The sequence below is a fragment of the Macaca fascicularis genome, chromosome 2, assembly GCF_037993035.2.
Source record: "Macaca fascicularis isolate 582-1 chromosome 2, T2T-MFA8v1.1".
Lineage (NCBI taxonomy): Eukaryota > Metazoa > Chordata > Mammalia > Primates > Cercopithecidae > Macaca > Macaca fascicularis.
Genome location: NC_088376.1, coordinates 197,193,282 through 197,211,327, shown reverse-complemented (window position 1 = coordinate 197,211,327; position 18,046 = coordinate 197,193,282). Strand labels below are relative to the sequence as shown.

At 34.7% G+C, this 18,046-nt stretch overlaps 1 protein-coding gene across 5 annotated transcripts in view; it reads right to left on the bottom strand.

Moving 5' to 3' along the window:
- Positions 1-18,046, bottom strand: part of GBE1 (1,4-alpha-glucan branching enzyme 1) — a 276,669-nt gene that overhangs the window by 167,774 nt on the left and 90,849 nt on the right. For all 5 annotated transcript variants that reach the window (XM_065539304.2, XM_005548413.5, XM_074033667.1 and 2 more), the window contains 2 exons: positions 1,690-1,815; positions 744-879 (listed from right to left, as the gene is read on the bottom strand). In XM_065539304.2, the coding sequence (XP_065395376.1) occupies positions 744-879; positions 1,690-1,815 (262 nt within the window). The remainder of the gene's footprint in view (positions 1-743; positions 880-1,689; positions 1,816-18,046) is intronic.

Below are 18,046 nucleotides of genomic sequence, written 5' to 3'. Positions count from 1 at the left end.
CTTTAACCATGGCTTACAAATCTTTCTTCTAGACAAAATTTGGACTCCCTAGCAGAAGCAGTAAAATTAAATGTGCTTTATCCTCCTGCCTAGCCATTGAAGCAGATGTTAAATATACTGTCAAATTATTTTAAATAGCATTACCTATAAAAACAACAGATTTAAAACACACTGAATCAATAATTCAGCAATATATTATTCACTCTCCTGTTGGTTATGAAGACAGGATCTGTGCCAGTACAGTTCAATATATGAATAGCTAGCAAAATGTGTCTCACAGAGATATTCTATAAATGTTTGTTAAATAAGTCATCCAGGCAGGGGCTATATAAAATAACTCTGATACAAAATGAGTTCCAGGCACATTACATATATAAGATTTTTTTCCTTAACAGACTAAAATGAACAGGTTATAATCAATGATCACTTAAATTGATAAACTTTTCCTCCAGCAAAAAAGTAATTATGCTTACATATTTATCTATAATTTTGGAAGTCATCCGTTCACATTACTTAAAATTGAAATTGGAATAATATCTTTAATTCTTATGCTCTATCTTATTCCATTTCTCTTTTCTATGCTATCACTATTACAGGGCAATTTGAGAAGCCTAAAATAAAATGTATTTCTATTACATATTTAATCTCCTAACACAAAAAAGAGACACTTGTAATTAGCTTTTCTAATAAGAGAACAGACTCATTAAAATTTTATCTGAATAAAAATCACAGTTATTACTTACCAAGGTCTTTGATTCTTGGTAGTACATTGCACGTAAAATGTTTATAAGAAGCTACTTTTCCTTCATGGGAAGAAATTCCCACATGAGATTCATAAATTCTTAGACTTCGTGGCTTCTTTGGTCTGGAATGCTTAAACTACAGAATATAAATTACATATAGAATTAAACCAGGAATTCAGGGATGACACTACCTGATTAAGTATATTTTTAAAAAGTGGTGAATATACTTAAACACTTGGAACTATTCTCACATATAAAAGGCACGGGCTACACTCACTAAATTTTATTTTAGGAAAAAGTCCTTACAGTCCTGTTAGTGGATTTTAAAAGATAAATCATGTAATAGCTTATGCCTTATCATTGAGTAAAGATTATTTTTTGAGCTTAAGCCTCAGAGAAAATGTAAGATCCATGAAATACAGACGTAATTATCAAATGCAAAGTATATATCAACAAACTCCAATGATTTAAAAGGACAGAAAGTGAGTTCAAATATACACAGAACACTTGTCAATAATATGGCGGTAAAAATTACCCTAGTTAATACATTCATGAGATGGTCTTCCCTATTCCATGTTTCTAAGGACATTTATCCTAATTCAAACCCATGACACTGAGAAATATTGCACTAAAGAGTCTCTGATAAATCAGAAATTATAGTTAAAAAAAACAAACACAGTATCCCTTACAGATTAGTATATAGCAATTTAGTATTCTGTTTTCCTTAACCTCAAAAACAGACTACACAAAAACTAGCTTCTATATGTTATTGGCTACAGAAGACAGACTCTGATACATGCACAGTGTAAGAGGAATACTATGATGTAAAATGCTCAACTGTCAGTGAGGAGAAGCATTGAACATTACTACAAAAGTTATAAAAGTAAAAATTAACTTTCCTAGAAGTGTTGGAATAATAATTTATTTAAAGATTTGTTGTTCTCACTTCATATGAGTGTTCTGGATCCCAGTGTAGCCAATCATAGTTCACATTAGCACCTTCACGAACCACATACTTCGCCCACGGTGAAATACGATACAAGATCTCTCCGCTTTTACTAGTAATAACTACCTAAAAAGAGAATGAGATGTTATTGCTTTAAAATACGTCCAGAACTCTGATAATACATAATGGTTGAGGAGTACTGCTACAAGTAGGAGAGGATGAATGATCTTAAGAATCTAGACCACCATACAGATGTGTGACCTTCAGGAACATAATTCTATCAATGTTGGTTTTCTCATCTGCTGTTACTATATCATCCTTAAAGTAACTTCCAGCGTGAACATTTTATGGCTTTCTGGCAATTTCCACCACTGCAAACTAGTCATGAGAGTGCTTACTTAAACGAACAGTAGATACTAAAAAGACAAGAATATTATTTGGAAGCTTCTGTCAATAAATCAATTAATGAGAGAAAATCATCCTACTCCATTAAAAAAAGGAATTAGTGAGTTATATAACCATCTATTTTGTTTCCTTTCTATAGCAACTAATGAAAACATGTTCAGGAAGCTTAAGAAGAACAGGTTTGATTAACACTTACAAAGTGCACACACAGACACATACAAATATTTTCCACGCCTTCTCAACTTCTTTTACCTCCTATTTGCTGTATTCTTTACCATACAAAACCAAGCATTAGCTCCTTTAATCATCCATTCACATATTTGCCAACAATACCACTACTGTTTTTGATAATAAAAAATAACAATAAAATTTATTTTTTTACTGAATCTACTATTAAGACTTAGAACTAAATAAATGATTTTGAATTTATCCAGCCATATAAACGGAACTTCCACATGATTGAAATGGTAGCTTTTTATTTATTTATTTATTTATTTATTTATTTTTATTTTATTTTTTTTTTTTGAGACAGGGTCTCACTCTGTCACCCAGGTGGAGTACAGTGGTGTGATCACAGCTCACTGCAGCCTCGACCTCACAGGCTCAGGTGATCCTCCCACTTCAGCCTATCGAGGAGCTGGGACTACAGGCAGGTGCCACCATGCTCAGCTAATTTTGCGAGGGCTGGGATTTTTTTTGTAGAAATGGGGTTTCTCTGTGTTGTCCAGGCTCGTTTTGAACTCCTGGGCTCAAGTGATCCTCCTGTCTCAGCCTCCCAAAGTGCTGAGATCACAGGCATGAGCCAATGCACCAGGCTGAAATTGTAGCTTTTACACAAAGTTGTCTTTTTTACTAAACTTTCTAAAAGGAGGTAGAATATAATTTTTAAAATCCAGATTAAAAGCTATATTATGCCCTCATCATTGAGGAGAATGTATTCTTCAGTCTCCTCTAATAGACAAAAGCTTAAGTACTCACAATTCTTAGTAACTAAATATTTGTATAATGCTTTATAAAGACTTTTACATTCTTATCTCACTTGATTCCAGAAAATCTTTGTGACCCAAATATTAAGTGAGATTATGTAAGTTGCCAAAAATCCCAAAATAACCAAGTGGCAGAGCCAAAAGCTCAACACAGAGCTTCTAATACTCACTTCTCTTCTCTGAACAGGCTTCCCCAGCACTTCCTTCAGATGCCAAAAAATAATAAATTATGGTTTACAATGGAGAGGCTGGGTAAGTGGTGAAAGGAATATCTAACTTACATGAATACAATTATTTCTCCTCCATTATGCCTCCCACTTATTAAAGCTAATCATCACCAGGTGTTGCTATTATTCAAGCGATTATCACAAAACATGAAGCAGTAAGACCAACCTACTTTTAGATTATTTTAACCTTAAAAAAAAAAAAAAAAAGTCCCTTAACCTACATGAATCTGTAGTATGATGTACTACAGTAATATGTTTGAGAAAGGGCCTTCTGCTCACTCATCAACCCAGAACAATGTATGAGGAAACAAAATACTATCAATCAGTTTGCGGTGATTACCACTTTGGCTAATCTATCCATCTATGCTGTCTGTTTTGTAAATGGCTTCTAAAAGGCAGATCATAAAAAATAATCGTTTCTGAAGGTGTCTCTAGGCAGAGAAAATACTTGCAATTTTGAGACATTGAAATTTTTACTTCATGCAGAATTTAACTCCCACATCCTTCGGAACACTAATTCCTTCATCTTGCTGTACGCAGAAATGTCTCCAGAGGCTGCTGAACGATGGGTGTTGAATGTTGAAAAGAACAGTCCCTGCATGGTTCTCGGATGCTCTTACATCTTTTGCTGGGTACACCAAGATGGCAAGGCCCTGACCACTGTTAATGGCAGCCATTTCTTAGGGCTGTCCTTCTAGTGAGCAACCTTCAAGGATAACATAATGACACCCTTGAAGACACAGAGCTGCTACAAAAGAAGGGATTCTCCAGGCTCAATATTATCTAGCTATGTTGTGAACCCAATGTGTGAGCAGCAGTCATCTGGGTCATATAGTGTCACCCCTACAGGGTTTGGAGGACAAGGGGAGCCAATGAAAATATGATGTCTACTGTGCCATGAGTAATAAAATAATTTACTTCTGTTCTAGGAGTCCTGGACCAGAATCGATGGTATGGTAACAGGTTAACTTCTAAGTCTGTAGGCAGGGTAAAATCAAGTCACTGACCTGACAAAGGAGTGTTTGCTCATTCAGTGAATCACTTCAATATTTTGTTTCCAAAAGTTCTGTCTTCTCCTACTCTAAGAGTCGTTTCTACTAGGGCTGCTTGTTGGAGGGGAGCATTTTAATGTTCCCATTTTCTCCTTCTCTCTTTTTTAATGGAATTGCACCCAAATGTTAAGTAGAGCAAAACTTTCTACCAGATCCAGAACACTGACCTGTGATTGGTACATAATAAATATCTCTACTCTTTAGGCCTCTGAATTTTGCAAGCATTTTTTTTTACAGTAACTTAGGTTTTCCTTACTAGTACACCTGTCTATAGTAGCCATCTCACCTTGCTTTTCACTTTCTGTTCCTAAATTGTTGTAATCTCCATAGCTAAATAAGAGTATCATAACAAATATAAGTAAATTTAATTTGAGAGACAATCAGAGAGTAAAGACTACATCCTTTATGCACTAAACTTTGCTCACAAAACTCTTTTGGTGAGGGGGAGGGTACATCCTGCATGTGTTATGCTCCAATGAGTTCAAATTCCAGTCGGAAAAATTTTTAGAGAAAACTTTAAGTCATTTAACTCACAACCTCAAAATGTCAGCATACTATGGAGCAAACTGAAAGAAAGAGCTGGCTTGATTGATCTTTCAACAAGAAGTCTGGTAGCTAATGTTTAAAAGAGTTCACTTGATACTGTCAAATGGGAGGTCTGATACACTGCTAGTGTGAGTATAAAGCAGTCCAAAATTTCTGAACAGCAATTTGACAATCTGCATCAAAACCTCAGAAAAATTAATTCCAGGTCAGGTACAGCGGCTTATACCTACAATCCCAGAACTTTGGGAGGCTAAGATGGGAGGATCATTTGAGGTCAGACATTTGAGACCAGCCTGGGCAACATAAGGAGACCTGGTCTCTACAAAATATTAATGAAAAATAAAATAAAATTAAATTAATTTAAATTAAACTGACATGATGATGCATGCATACAGTCCTCATTAATTAGGAGGGTGAGGTGAGAGGATCGCTTGAGCCAAAGAGTTCAAGGGTACAGTGAACTATGATCATGGCACTGCACTCCAGCCTGGATAACAGAGAAAGATCTTGTCTATAAAAAATAAATAAATAAATAAAGTTAAAAGAAAAAAGTAACTTCAATGAATCAGCAATACTAATTATAAAAGCTTGCCCATGGAAACAATCAGAGATGTGCCCCCAAAAACTATGTCCTTGTCTATTAGTCTTAGTGCTACTTCTATTAGCAAAGACAGAATGACTGAATCATGTATAGTTGTTAAAAAATATACACTATTTAAGCATATTAAAGATTGCAGAAGAAATCTTCTAAGCTATATGGAAGAATATATTGTATCTTTCTAATGTAAATGCACAAAAGCTCACAGTCTAAAGTATTTTAAAAGATATAAAAATATCAATAAGGTTAAATATGGGTAAGGGGACTGTGAGTAGTTTTTATTTTCTAGCTATATGTTTTGATGTTATCACTTCATTTACTGGTATAGATTCTAGATTCCAAAAATATCAGCGGCTTAGTAAGGATTACAGATATCTGAATTATGTAATCACATATACATCTGCAGAGTATGCTCCTCCTTAGGGTGTACCTCTTGTGTACCTTAAGTATATTAACACATTAAGAAATACAACCTAACAAAATATATCAAATTACTTGAAAGAAATATAATAATGAAAATAATACCATAATAATACCAAATAATACCATAATAATCTTTTTTAATGAGCCAAATTATTTATTTGACTTACAGGAGGTTATCATCAAAAGACATTATTGGATTACAAAAGTAATTTAATAAAAGAAACTTCTAACTTTGCAATAGTCAAATTAACTTAATGAATGGTTTAGAGTCAAATTTTATTTAGAACATGTCATTTAAAACTCAAATACACAATATAAAAAACAGTGAATGATGAAGACAAAAAAGTGTGTGTGTGTGTGTGTGTGTGTGTGTGTGTGTGTGTATTCATTCATGCTTGGAATATATTTTAAAATGCTTCTTGCAAAAAGCAAATTTTCCATGTACTGGAAAATTACTGAGATAATATGTTCCTTAGGTGGCCAACAATTTTATATAAAAACATCAGATGTGTTCAGCTGGTTAGAAGTAAGTGTTAGCATACTCTGAAAGATGGTAATGAATGTAGCTTTAGGTTTCATGAAGGAAAGTGTAGCAGGCTAACAGAAAAGGCACAGTTACTGAATCACATAATTCAAATTGCCCCAATTATACTATAAACATCTCCTAATGTTGTGAGGAGGAGGTTTTCTTTAAAAAATTTTTGCTTAAAGCAGAGTGAAAAAAAAAAAAACATATTGATCAAGATAACTATCTGATAGGGTACAGGTCAAAGTGAATTATCAAACAAGTGATTTCTAATTTACAGAAAAATACTACTTCCACTTCTTTTTAATTTGACTTTTAAAATTTCAGCTTTATTGAGTTATAATTAACAAAATTTATATATATTCAAGGTGTAAAACAATGTTTTGGTATATGTACACATAAACCCAACATATTTTAACAACATGTATATTATATGTTTCCACCAATCAGATGAGATGATGGCCACAGAGTACAGGCCCCCTGATTTCCCAGCTGTTAATCCTTTAGTAGCTGAGTTGTCTTGAGTTCTGGAAGTTCTGTAAGAAACATGAGGGTGGTAGGAGTGGTACTAACAAAGTCCCTGAGCAGTACCTATATATCAAATATTAAAATGTATTTATTTTAATAAGTATAGCCATACCAGTGTACAATGCTAATTATCAGTATTCTGTGTGCATATATATGTATATGTGTATTTACAATGAGACTGAAACACACACACACACGCACACACAGAGACAGAAACAGGAATATACATGCATACATACATATTATAATTAATTTTTTTTTTTGAGACGAAGTCTCACTCTGCCACCCAGGCTGGACTGCAATGGTGCAATCCCGGTTCACTGTAACCTCCACCTCCCGGGCTCAAGTGATTATCTTGCCATAGCTGGCATTTATAGCCACAGGCCACCAGGTCTGGCTAATTGTTATTCTTAGTAGAGAAAGGGTTTCACCATGTTGGCCAGGCTTATCTGGAACAACTGACCTCAGATGATCTGCCCACTTCAGCCTCCAAAAGTACTGGGATTACAGGCACGAGCAATTGCGCCCAGCTTATAATTACTTTTTAAGTAATTTATAGAAGAGGGTGGAAGGAACATAAAAAAGGAAAAAAGTAGTCAAAAATTTGTAATTAAGTAGAAAAGTAAGTGATATTCCAGAGGAAAATCTAACAATTCTACCAATGACCTGAATCCCAAAGAAATAAATGTGTGAGGTTTTTTTGGTTTTTTTTTTTTTGAGATGGAGTTTCACTCCTGTCACCCAGGCCAGAGTGCAATGGTGCCATCTTGGCTCACTGCAACCTCCGCCTCCCGGGTTCAAGCAATTCTCCTGCCTCAGCCTCCTGAGTAGCTGGAATTACAGGTACCCGCCACCATGGCCAGATAATTTTTAGTAGAGACAGGGTTTCACCATGTTGGCCAGGCTGGTGTTGAACTCCTGACCTCAGGTGATCCACTCGCCTCGACCTCCCAAAGTGCTGGGATTACAGGGATGAGCCACCACGCCTGGCCAAATGTGTTTTATTTAAATTATATATCACAAATATATAGTATAAACATTATTTTTAAATGCATAGAATTTGTAATCACTAAAACTTTAAAATAACTTAATATAATTTAAAGTAAAGCTCATGAATTTCATTGTAACCGAATTAATCTTTTACTACTTATCCTTGTTTTGTTTAAAACAGGACCTGTTTGTATAAATTCTATTCACAGTTCTATTTGTTATTTCTGCTGAGCCAATTTAACATTCATTAAGCTTATGTGAAGACTATATGGGAAAGAATCTCTTTGCCATTGTGCGAGGCTGAAAATGGCCTCCCAAAAAATATCCACATCCTACGCCAAGAATCTGTGAATGATACCTTCTGTACAAAAGAAGGTCTTTGCAGATTGCATTCTGAATTTCCTAATTAGGAAGATGAAAATCAGAAACACTCTTCATAGTAACTGCTAGTTCATTGTGAACTTTGAGTTTATATTTCTATTAATGGAGAATTAAAATAAAGACATCATTAAAATTATCAAGGTAGTTTTCTAATAATAATAGACCTTGATATATAAAGGACCAATTCCTGAGTGAATTTTTCTAAAATCGTATTAGTTGATTGGTAAGATTATATAAATTAGGGTAATATTTAGGCTACAAATGACATTATATATTATTTATAATGACATTATATATAAATGACATTATATATTAAGCCTCCTATGGATACCAAATAAACATAACTGTTTTCTTGAAATTATTTTAATTTTCTATTAATTTTATCTGGATACTAAAGCTCATATATTTTAGAAATCTCTTTCTTTGCCTCATAATTTAGTTCATAGTTTTCAATTAGTCAAATAAACTTACACAAGACATATGCATATAAAATCATCCTTATGAGGCTCTTTACATCTACAACATTCAGGAATTGACAGAGGTGGATAGAGAGAGATGAAATGATTAGCTTGAGTCCCTGAGCTCTTATGTTATGCAAGACTGGACACCACACAGGACAAAAGAAGATATCCTTGCTAGTAGCTTAACTGAAAAAGGATCGAAATTAGTTGAACTTCTAAAGCAATAACCTATAGACAAAATTTCATTAGCTCCCATTGTTTTAGATTTCTTATTTTAAAACATGCCATCACAATGTATTATTTTTCTTCAATAAAAAACAAGAAACCTTTCCAAGGCTGAATCCATAGCAACAGCTTGAATAGGATAGTTAAAGAGTTTCTCTAACAAAAATAAAAACTTACTAATCATAATTTTAAAACTTCATTAAAGGAAAAGACTGAGCATATTAGCTATGAAAAAGAAATCTGTAATGTGATACAAATGAGTGTCAGATCAATTTATACGAAACTTTGGGATAGCAGACACCAATGCATAGAACAAAAACAGACTATTTTTGAGGTATAATACACATAGCTTCTTTGTCCCTGACAACACCAATTAAAGAATTAAAAATATATTACAAACTCATTTCTGTAATAGTTACATATAGGACAGTAGAAACTGCAGAATATTGTGAAAGTAAATAAAGATCAGTAGTCACTTCTAAAAGCAGGCCCTGACTTAGAACGATTTAGAGAGACAGAAGCTTCTGCACCTATAAAAGGGAGTATTATCCCCCAAGGTTTATATCCTAGTTTCCCTATCTTCTAGCCTAGTTAAGGAGTATTACAATTGTAATATGTTTTTCTTTCTCTGCTTTTCTACTGAGACAAATCTTTAAAGAAATAAAGAAACAACTAAGTAGGACTGATAAAGTGTTTGCTTCATTTCAAGTACACTACCTGAACAAAAACCTTACAAAGCGAGGTCGCTACAAAAAGACAAAGTCCAAAGGGATTATTCGAGATTTAGGAAGCAGGCATTGAAAACGATATCCCTGAACAAGTGAGAATAACCACTCCTAAGTGAAAAGAAAAGGAACAATGCTGAGATGTTGTAATCATGTAAAGATTGATTAGGTGTCTTAGACTAGAAAACGAATGAATTACACATGACACAAAAATATGGGATTTAAACATCCAAGATATTGAAAGATCAATATCGTAATAAAAGAAAAAAGCTATGAAAAGGGGAAAAAATCAGTGAGTTTTCATTACTGAAAAAGTGTGCTTCAAAGAGACTCGTCCATGTGCAGTGAAGGCTAGAATTCTATTAAGTAAACAGAGTTATAATTTGGTATAAAGCCAATAAAAAAAAAATCTAAGAAGTATTTTCAGAAGTGATAGGATAGGGGAAGCACTATTGCAGGATGAGTTGAAGTTCTTTTAAAAATATTTTATTAAGTATAATTACAAAAGTCTACCTAGTGGTAAATTCAATCATTTGAAGAAAAGAATATGATTCTCAAGCAATCATTCTTTTTTATATTTTTTTAATTTTTTTTGAGACAGTCTCGGTCTGTCACCCAGGCTGGAGTGTAGTGGTGTGATCTCGGCTCACTGCAACCTCCGCCTCCCAGGTTCAAGGGATTCTTCTGCCTCAGCCTTGCAAGTAGCTGGGACTACAGGCGCATGCCACCACACCCAGCTAATTTTTTTTTTTTTTTTGTATTTTTAGTAGAGATGGGGTTCCACCATATTGACAGGTTGGTCTCGAACTCCTGACCTCGTGATCCGCCCACCTCGGCCTCCCAAAATGCTGGATTACAGGCATGAACCACTGCGCCCGCCCCTAAGCAATCATTCTAAGTGCCATTGCAATGAAGTAAAATATACAGCATGGAGGAAAAAAAAGAAATAACTCCTAAAAGAAATCTAGAGAAATTCCAAAGATTACACACAGAATACATAATTCTAAAAATTATAGGATCTTTTAAGAAAACATACAATTACGTATTTAATAAACATGAAGACTATTACATCCAAGAATATAGTTAATGACTATTAAATAAACAGTTAATGATGAGATGAATTCCTCTTGAATCTTTAAATATTCTTTACAAATTAAGGTCTCACAGGTTGGAACACTATCATTCTTTTCTCTCCTTTCTTCTACAAAAAAAATCTGTCTTTTGCAAGGTATAGGTGATATTAGAGGAAAAAGAACTGGAAATAGATATGTATGTACAATGATGAAAGTAAATACAACCATCAAGAAATAAGAAAGTGATGAAATAGTTTGTATAATGGGAAAGAGATAACGACTACCAGCAGCACTAGATCCATTTGGATAATTTCTTGTCAACTGATTTTTTTTAACAGCATTCCAGTAAGTTATAAAAGATGGTCAAGAATTGGAGTGACCTTTAGATAAAGGACTCAGGCACTAGAGGTGGAAACAGTGATGATGGGAAGAAACAGTGGTAAATAATAGGGTTCTACACAATAAACCTTTTTACTTTCATCCTTCCTTGTTCAGGTATATCTAAATCTTTAAACATAAATGCCCCTGTCTTGTGTAGATAAAGCAAAGGCACAAGGCAGCAAACTTGAGCTTGATCTCTAAGTGTGATAGCCTCTCTGGAAAAGTAGAGAGAACTACCGAATAAACTAGTGAACATACTTCAGTCAATAAAGCACAGGCCTGGGAATTACTCACCTGACCAAAGAGTGAGGCATGGGGAATGTTCATAAGATGAGACGCAGTGACCTATGGCTGACTGTTTTAAAAAAATTGTATGTTCATGAGAAGATATAATTTTCAATTTGAGTATTAGTTATGTGGGGAAATGTAATGCTACTGACATATTAGGATGGATAAAGATGAACATACTGAAGTGTAAAACACACACACACACACGAAACCACACACTTTAAATTGAAGAAAGTTAAACATTAATTTTGACATTTAACATAAACTTAACTGTGGTATTCAATAAAAGCACCCAGCTTAAATGTAAATGTTTAAATCATGAATGAGATTGTATAGTATGCACTTTATCAGGAGAAAATAGTTATTTCCTGTAGGCATACCTTTATTCATTATTGTTTGGAGGCATACTTGGCCAAGGTGCAAATACTTTTATTAAATATAACCAAAAATAATGCCCAACTAAACAGTCACGAACTGTAATTTTCTTCCTTTTTCTGGCACGGCAATAAAAGATCACAAACTAAACAAAAGCTATCTTGAAAAAAAATTGGATGCTTACATAATTTAGAAAAAAAAAGCATGAAACAATTAAAAAAAAAAGTATTCCTAAAGAAAAATGTGAGAAAGTGCTCAATTTTCCAGACTTTATAATCATATTTAAAATATACTATGCACACATTGAAGAAAGAAAAAAAGTTGATAAAATACAACATATTTCACAGTACATAGATAGAAGAAAAATAAGTTTGCTAATACATTTAAAGTATCCATGGAATCAATGTTTACATTAAGGGATCAATCAGGAAACAGAACTTTATGGACAGTATAATTTTTTAGATAATGGTAATTCATTTGTACAAGCATTAAATAAAATAGAGAAAACGAATGCTTTTTATAATTATTTTTCTGAAATGTATCCCATAACCACCTGTGGCATGAAACACTTGTTAAGATTGATCTGTATACTCTGACATGCCTGGAATACAAACATCTTCCCCCTTAATTCAGTAAGAAAATATTAGGCTTTTACATGTATCTTTGACAGCAGTTTTGAACCCTGAAAAGCAGTAGTAACTCCTGGGGAATACCTGAAAGATGCCTGAGCCTGATTTCTAACCACTGCCACCATCCTACCAGTCACTCTTGATTCAGATTCTCGGATCTGCAGTCCAGGGCTTTAGGAGATAAAAGCTAGACCTGAGAAGGTAAAAGACAGTAGCTACAAGTACCAGTGTTCCAGTAATCAAATGATAGATCTGTATTTAAAAAAAATAATAGATTATCATAGAGGTTTGAAAACATCAGGTTACAGGGAATATATTTCCTAAAACCCTGGGAATAATACTTTTGCAAATCATAAATATTTTGCAATAAAATTTGTCTCAATCTCTGATTTGCATTTTAAATGTATTTCTTATGTTTTAACAAAAATTTACAATTATATTTAATCCTTCATTGCCTAATCTTCCTACTAATTTACTTATTTTATTAATTTTATTTATTTATTTTTTAGATGAAGTTTCACTTATTGCCCAGGCTGAAGTGCAATGGCGCGATCTCAGTTCACCACAACCTCCACCTCCCAAGTTCACGTGATTCTCCTGCCTCAGCCTTCTGAGTAGCTAGGATTACGGGCATGCCCCACCACACCTGGCTAATTTTTGTATTTTTATAGAGACAGGGTTTCTCTATATTGGTTAGGCTGATCTCGAACTCCCCACCTCAGGTGATCCACCTGCCTCAGCTTCTCAAAGTGCTGGGATTACAGGTGTGAGCCACCGCAACCGGCCCTTCCTACTAATTTATTATTCTCAAAAAATAAAATTTAAATATCTTTATCAATTTAAGTTAATCACATTTAAATCACTGAAGGCTTCCACGCTGGCTCAGAATTTATCCATTTGTGGTCCTGAGCATCCCTATGATTGTCCTTAAACTCACATCATTTACTTATGAGAAAGTTTCCACTATACTTGAGAATGCCATCAGAAAAGAGCCTGGTAAATTTACTCAAGCTTCTCATCTTGCCCTGTTGCTCTAACCCATCAACATTTTTTTTTTAATTTCACAATTTCTATACTATGCATCACATCAATCATTTTGCCAAACATTAACAGTTTTGTAAAAAAAAAAAAAAAAAGTTATCAATGTTTCTTTAAATGCCATTATTAAAACTTGATATTTTTGTTCTCAATACATAATTTTTATTTTAAAATTGTAGCAGATACTGGCTCTTTAGTCAGTCAGACTGCCTTTCTGCATTCTTTCCTTGTATTAGAGAGTATGGAAAGCTTAAAACCACACTTCTCTCACTCCCTTGCCGCTAGATTTCAATATGGTAAATGAACTCATATAAGAAATGGAAGGAAGCAGCAAGTACATGAGGTAGATCATACAGGGATCAATCGTTTATGCCTGAGAATGCAGAGTGACGCTGAATCTAATAAAATCCCATTAGCTACATAGTCACAAGAGTGGAAAACTCAAAGATAACTATCGAGCTGATAAGGGAGTGCGAGGAAGGGAAAAGTATGGTCCCTTTAAATAATACAGACGAGGGAAAGGAAGTGCTGGGTAGAGAAAGGTGGGTCCCTGGCTAGGGCTCGACCCCCATGGACCTAGGTGAGGATGAGCACTCCTGCCTTCCAGCCCAAATGTTGCATTTTCCAATACCACCCTGGCCCGCCATGAACCATCACGGGCATATAAAAACCCAGGACCCCGACGGGCAGACACACAGGTGGCCAGCCGTCGAGAGGACCACATTAGCATAAGCAGCTGGAACCCAGGAGGATGTGGAGGGGAATGCCAGCCGCAGAGCACCCTAACAGACACCAGCACGCCCACAGGCCCTACACTGAGGGACAAGGCAGAGTTTGGCCGGGGCAATCTGAGGACAGCCAGAGCCACTGAGGGGCCCAACTCCAGGGGAAAACCATCTCCCTACTAGCTCCCCCATCAGCAGAGAGCTACTTCCACTCTATAAAACCCTGCACTCATCCTCCAAGTCCAGATGTGATCCGATTCTTCCAGTACACATGGGACACAGAAAACCCTCTGTCCTTGTGACAAGCTAGAGGGTCTAACTGAGCTGGTTAACACAAGCTGCCTATAGACAGCAAACTAAAAACACATGGTAGCACACGCCCACTGGGGCTCCATGAGCTGTAAAGGTCCACCCCTAGCCACTGCCGTGGGGTTGGAGCCCCACAGCCTGCCCCTCTGTGAGTTCCTGCAGGGGTTTGAGCAGCGGGGCACTGAAGTAGGGAGCCACACCCCCATCGCACACCCTGTGAGGGGGACAAGGGAACCTTTCCCATTTCAATGTCACCACTAATTAGTTCATGACACTAATAATTTCTATTTGTACCTTCCTACACATAATTATGTGCACATTCTGAATCAGCTTTTTCATGAGAAATAATCATAAAAGGGGGCTGTGCATGGAAAAAAAAAATTTCTCTGTGCTTTTGGTTTCAAAATTCAAATTTTAAAATTTATTTTTTATAAACAGAGTTTATTACAGTTATCATGCAAAAAGAAACAGAAGTTGGCAATACCTAGGATCGCTCGGGGCAGAGAGGATAAAGAGGAGGGGGGATCTGTATTTCAACTAAGATGAGAAGCAGTACTCTTTTTATGAAAAATAAGAACATAATTTGACTTAACCTAGGACATCATTTCAGAAGAACACAACACATCTGGAATATCAGAAAGTTTGGAATCAAAGTAAGTTTTAGAAAAGAACTGGAATAAGGTACACATGAGCAAAAAAGCTGGAGGCAAAATCTGGACTGAAGCCATAAAGAATGGTAAGGAAATGGCAGAGCCTGGAAAATTAAATGGCAAAAACAGAAAACTTGAATGTGTCCAAAAAAAAAAAAAACATAAACAAAAACTGCCAGCACTACAAAGACAAATAGTACAGGTATGTCCAAACCTGAGAGCATCTGGGCCTAAAATGCCTCAACATTTTGAAAAGAAAAAGAAAACCAACAAAATTTCTTCAGATGTTAAAATTATTTTTATATAATAACTCATTATTAATTTTAAAATGAGTTCATGTCTCAAGATCAAGTGGAAAGAGCTCCTACTCAGCTGAGAACAATGTGTTCATGAGATTGCTTATAGTTCTAGTCACATGAACAGATATTTGCAAAAATCAGCCACTGTAATTACCAGTGCAAAACATTACAGATTATTATTTCATTATTATTATCACTTCAAACCTCTCAACATGACTGTAAATGTGACTTCTTAAGTCAATGACATAGAATTAATTGGCAATCACAAACTAACTATATTTAGCATAATGATAGAGTAAACCCTGTTTAATATAAATATGCAAATGTCAACGGCATTGTTATTTACAAAGACAACAAACAAAAGCCATCACCTGTATATTCTTCAGCTTATATTATTTCATTACATTCTAATTTGTATATGAAATAATGCCTATTCTGAGAGAATTTTTTAATTCAAAGGAAGTTTGCAACAGTGTTTCATAATAGTAACACATATTTATATATACACATGTATATATTCACATATATTATTATACTACACATCCATTTAATTTCTGTAGGTTGAGGTAGTGTTTTTAACCTCTTAGAAACGCTGATTAAATGAGTTCTTTAAGTAATTTATGAAAATTAAACAAATGAAAATTACTAGATTGATGTTAGACATGAGACTTGTTAAAGTAAAATAACCTACTGTTGGCTCTTGTAAACATTTTCTTCCCACATTACATGCAAGTGGTCTTCTTGGGATATGTCAATGGCTAATTTTTAAATTTTAAATCTGAAGCACTTCTCCTTTATAATCTGTAGGCAAAGTTACAAAGGAGTACACAATAAAAACAAAAACTATATCCAGCAAAATACTCAACATTGTTGAACAATTTACAGGGTAAATTCAGAGCACTTCTGTGGCCCAAATGCAGGAAGCAAGGAGGGTAGAAAATGAACATTTTGTTCTTCTAAGCAGTGGTAATGAAGGTGGAGCCCTGATTTTAATACCTCAAGAAAGCATACACTTGTTATAAAATTATGTTAGCTTTATAAGAAACAGACTTGAGTGATCTAGAATAAGTATATTAATAAATTTTATTTCTTTTTATAATAGTCATTCATATCAAAGTACAATGCTTAGCCAGAATAAATATTAATTTATACCTTGTAGTCATCACTCTATTAATAATGTGTATGGACTTGACCCAAGTAACTCACATAATAATGTACCTTTTGAGATTTTCATGATATATTGGGAGGGGTGCAGCAAACTGAAGACTAATAGGCACAGTATAAATCACATTTTTATGATAATAAAAAGCATATAAATACAGGGAGGCAGAGGACAAGGGCAAGGACAGTTTATAAATGCCTAAAAACAGATTAGGAAGAATACCCATAAAATCTATCAAGAGTGGATGGTAGCCTAGAGGGCTAGGCCATTAATAATTATAAGGGCTACTTTTCTTTCCATTTTTTTAAAATTAGGTCCTATTTTTCAAACAGACATTATGAATCATGTTGCATAATTACAGAAAAAGTAAAACTGACTCTCTTCAAGTAAAAATAAAGGCATTTCAAATATCAAAATAAAAAGTTTTCCTGGGTTGAAACACATGTCAAAAGTCCTATCGTTTTCTACACATCTAAAGAAATATACATGTGCATATATACATGAAAGTTTAACTTTTTATTAATGTAAAAAATTTCCAAGGAAAATCTATTCCAGAGAAAAATATTATTTTTAAATCTGTATGTTCAGGAAATTATATAAACTGAAAATATGAAAAGAACAATTTAAACTCAATCAAAACGCCATTCCTTGGCTTTCCAAAAGAGGGAGATATAACTCCACTGCCACAAACATACCAATTTGATACATAAATAATCTATTCAAATACACAACTTATCAAGAAAATAATTTTAAGGAAAAACTCTAAATTATGTGTTTATTTTAGCCTTATGATTTTAATTGCCTAAAAAGCACAGTTAAATCCATGAAAAATATCATGATCTACAATAATAAAATGAAAGCTGTTCCAGCTCCTTTACAGAAAGCTCAATAGTAGAATAAAAATGTGACAAAAGGCCGGGCACGGTGGCTCACGCCTGTAATCTCAGCACTTTGGGAGGCCGAGGCAGGCAGATCACGAGGTCAGGAGATGGAGACCATCCTGGCTAACACGGTAAAACCCCGTCTCTACTAAAAAATACAAAAAACTAGCGGGGCGTGGTGGCGGCGCCTGTGGTCCCAGCTACTCGGGAGGCTGAGGCAGGAGAATGGCGGGAACCCGGGAGGCGGAGCTTGCAGTGAGCCAAGATGGCGCCACTCACTCCAGCCTGGGCCACAGAGCGAGACTCTGTCTAAAAAAAAAAAAAAAAAAAAAAAACACAAAAGACCAAAAGTACTTATGCTATTTAGATTTTGAAAAATAGGTTTAGAGATGACAGATGTCAGTTACTAAAATTTGTACCTCTGATTGTTATTTGAAAATTAAAATTTAGTATTTTTCTGAACTAGAGACAGAA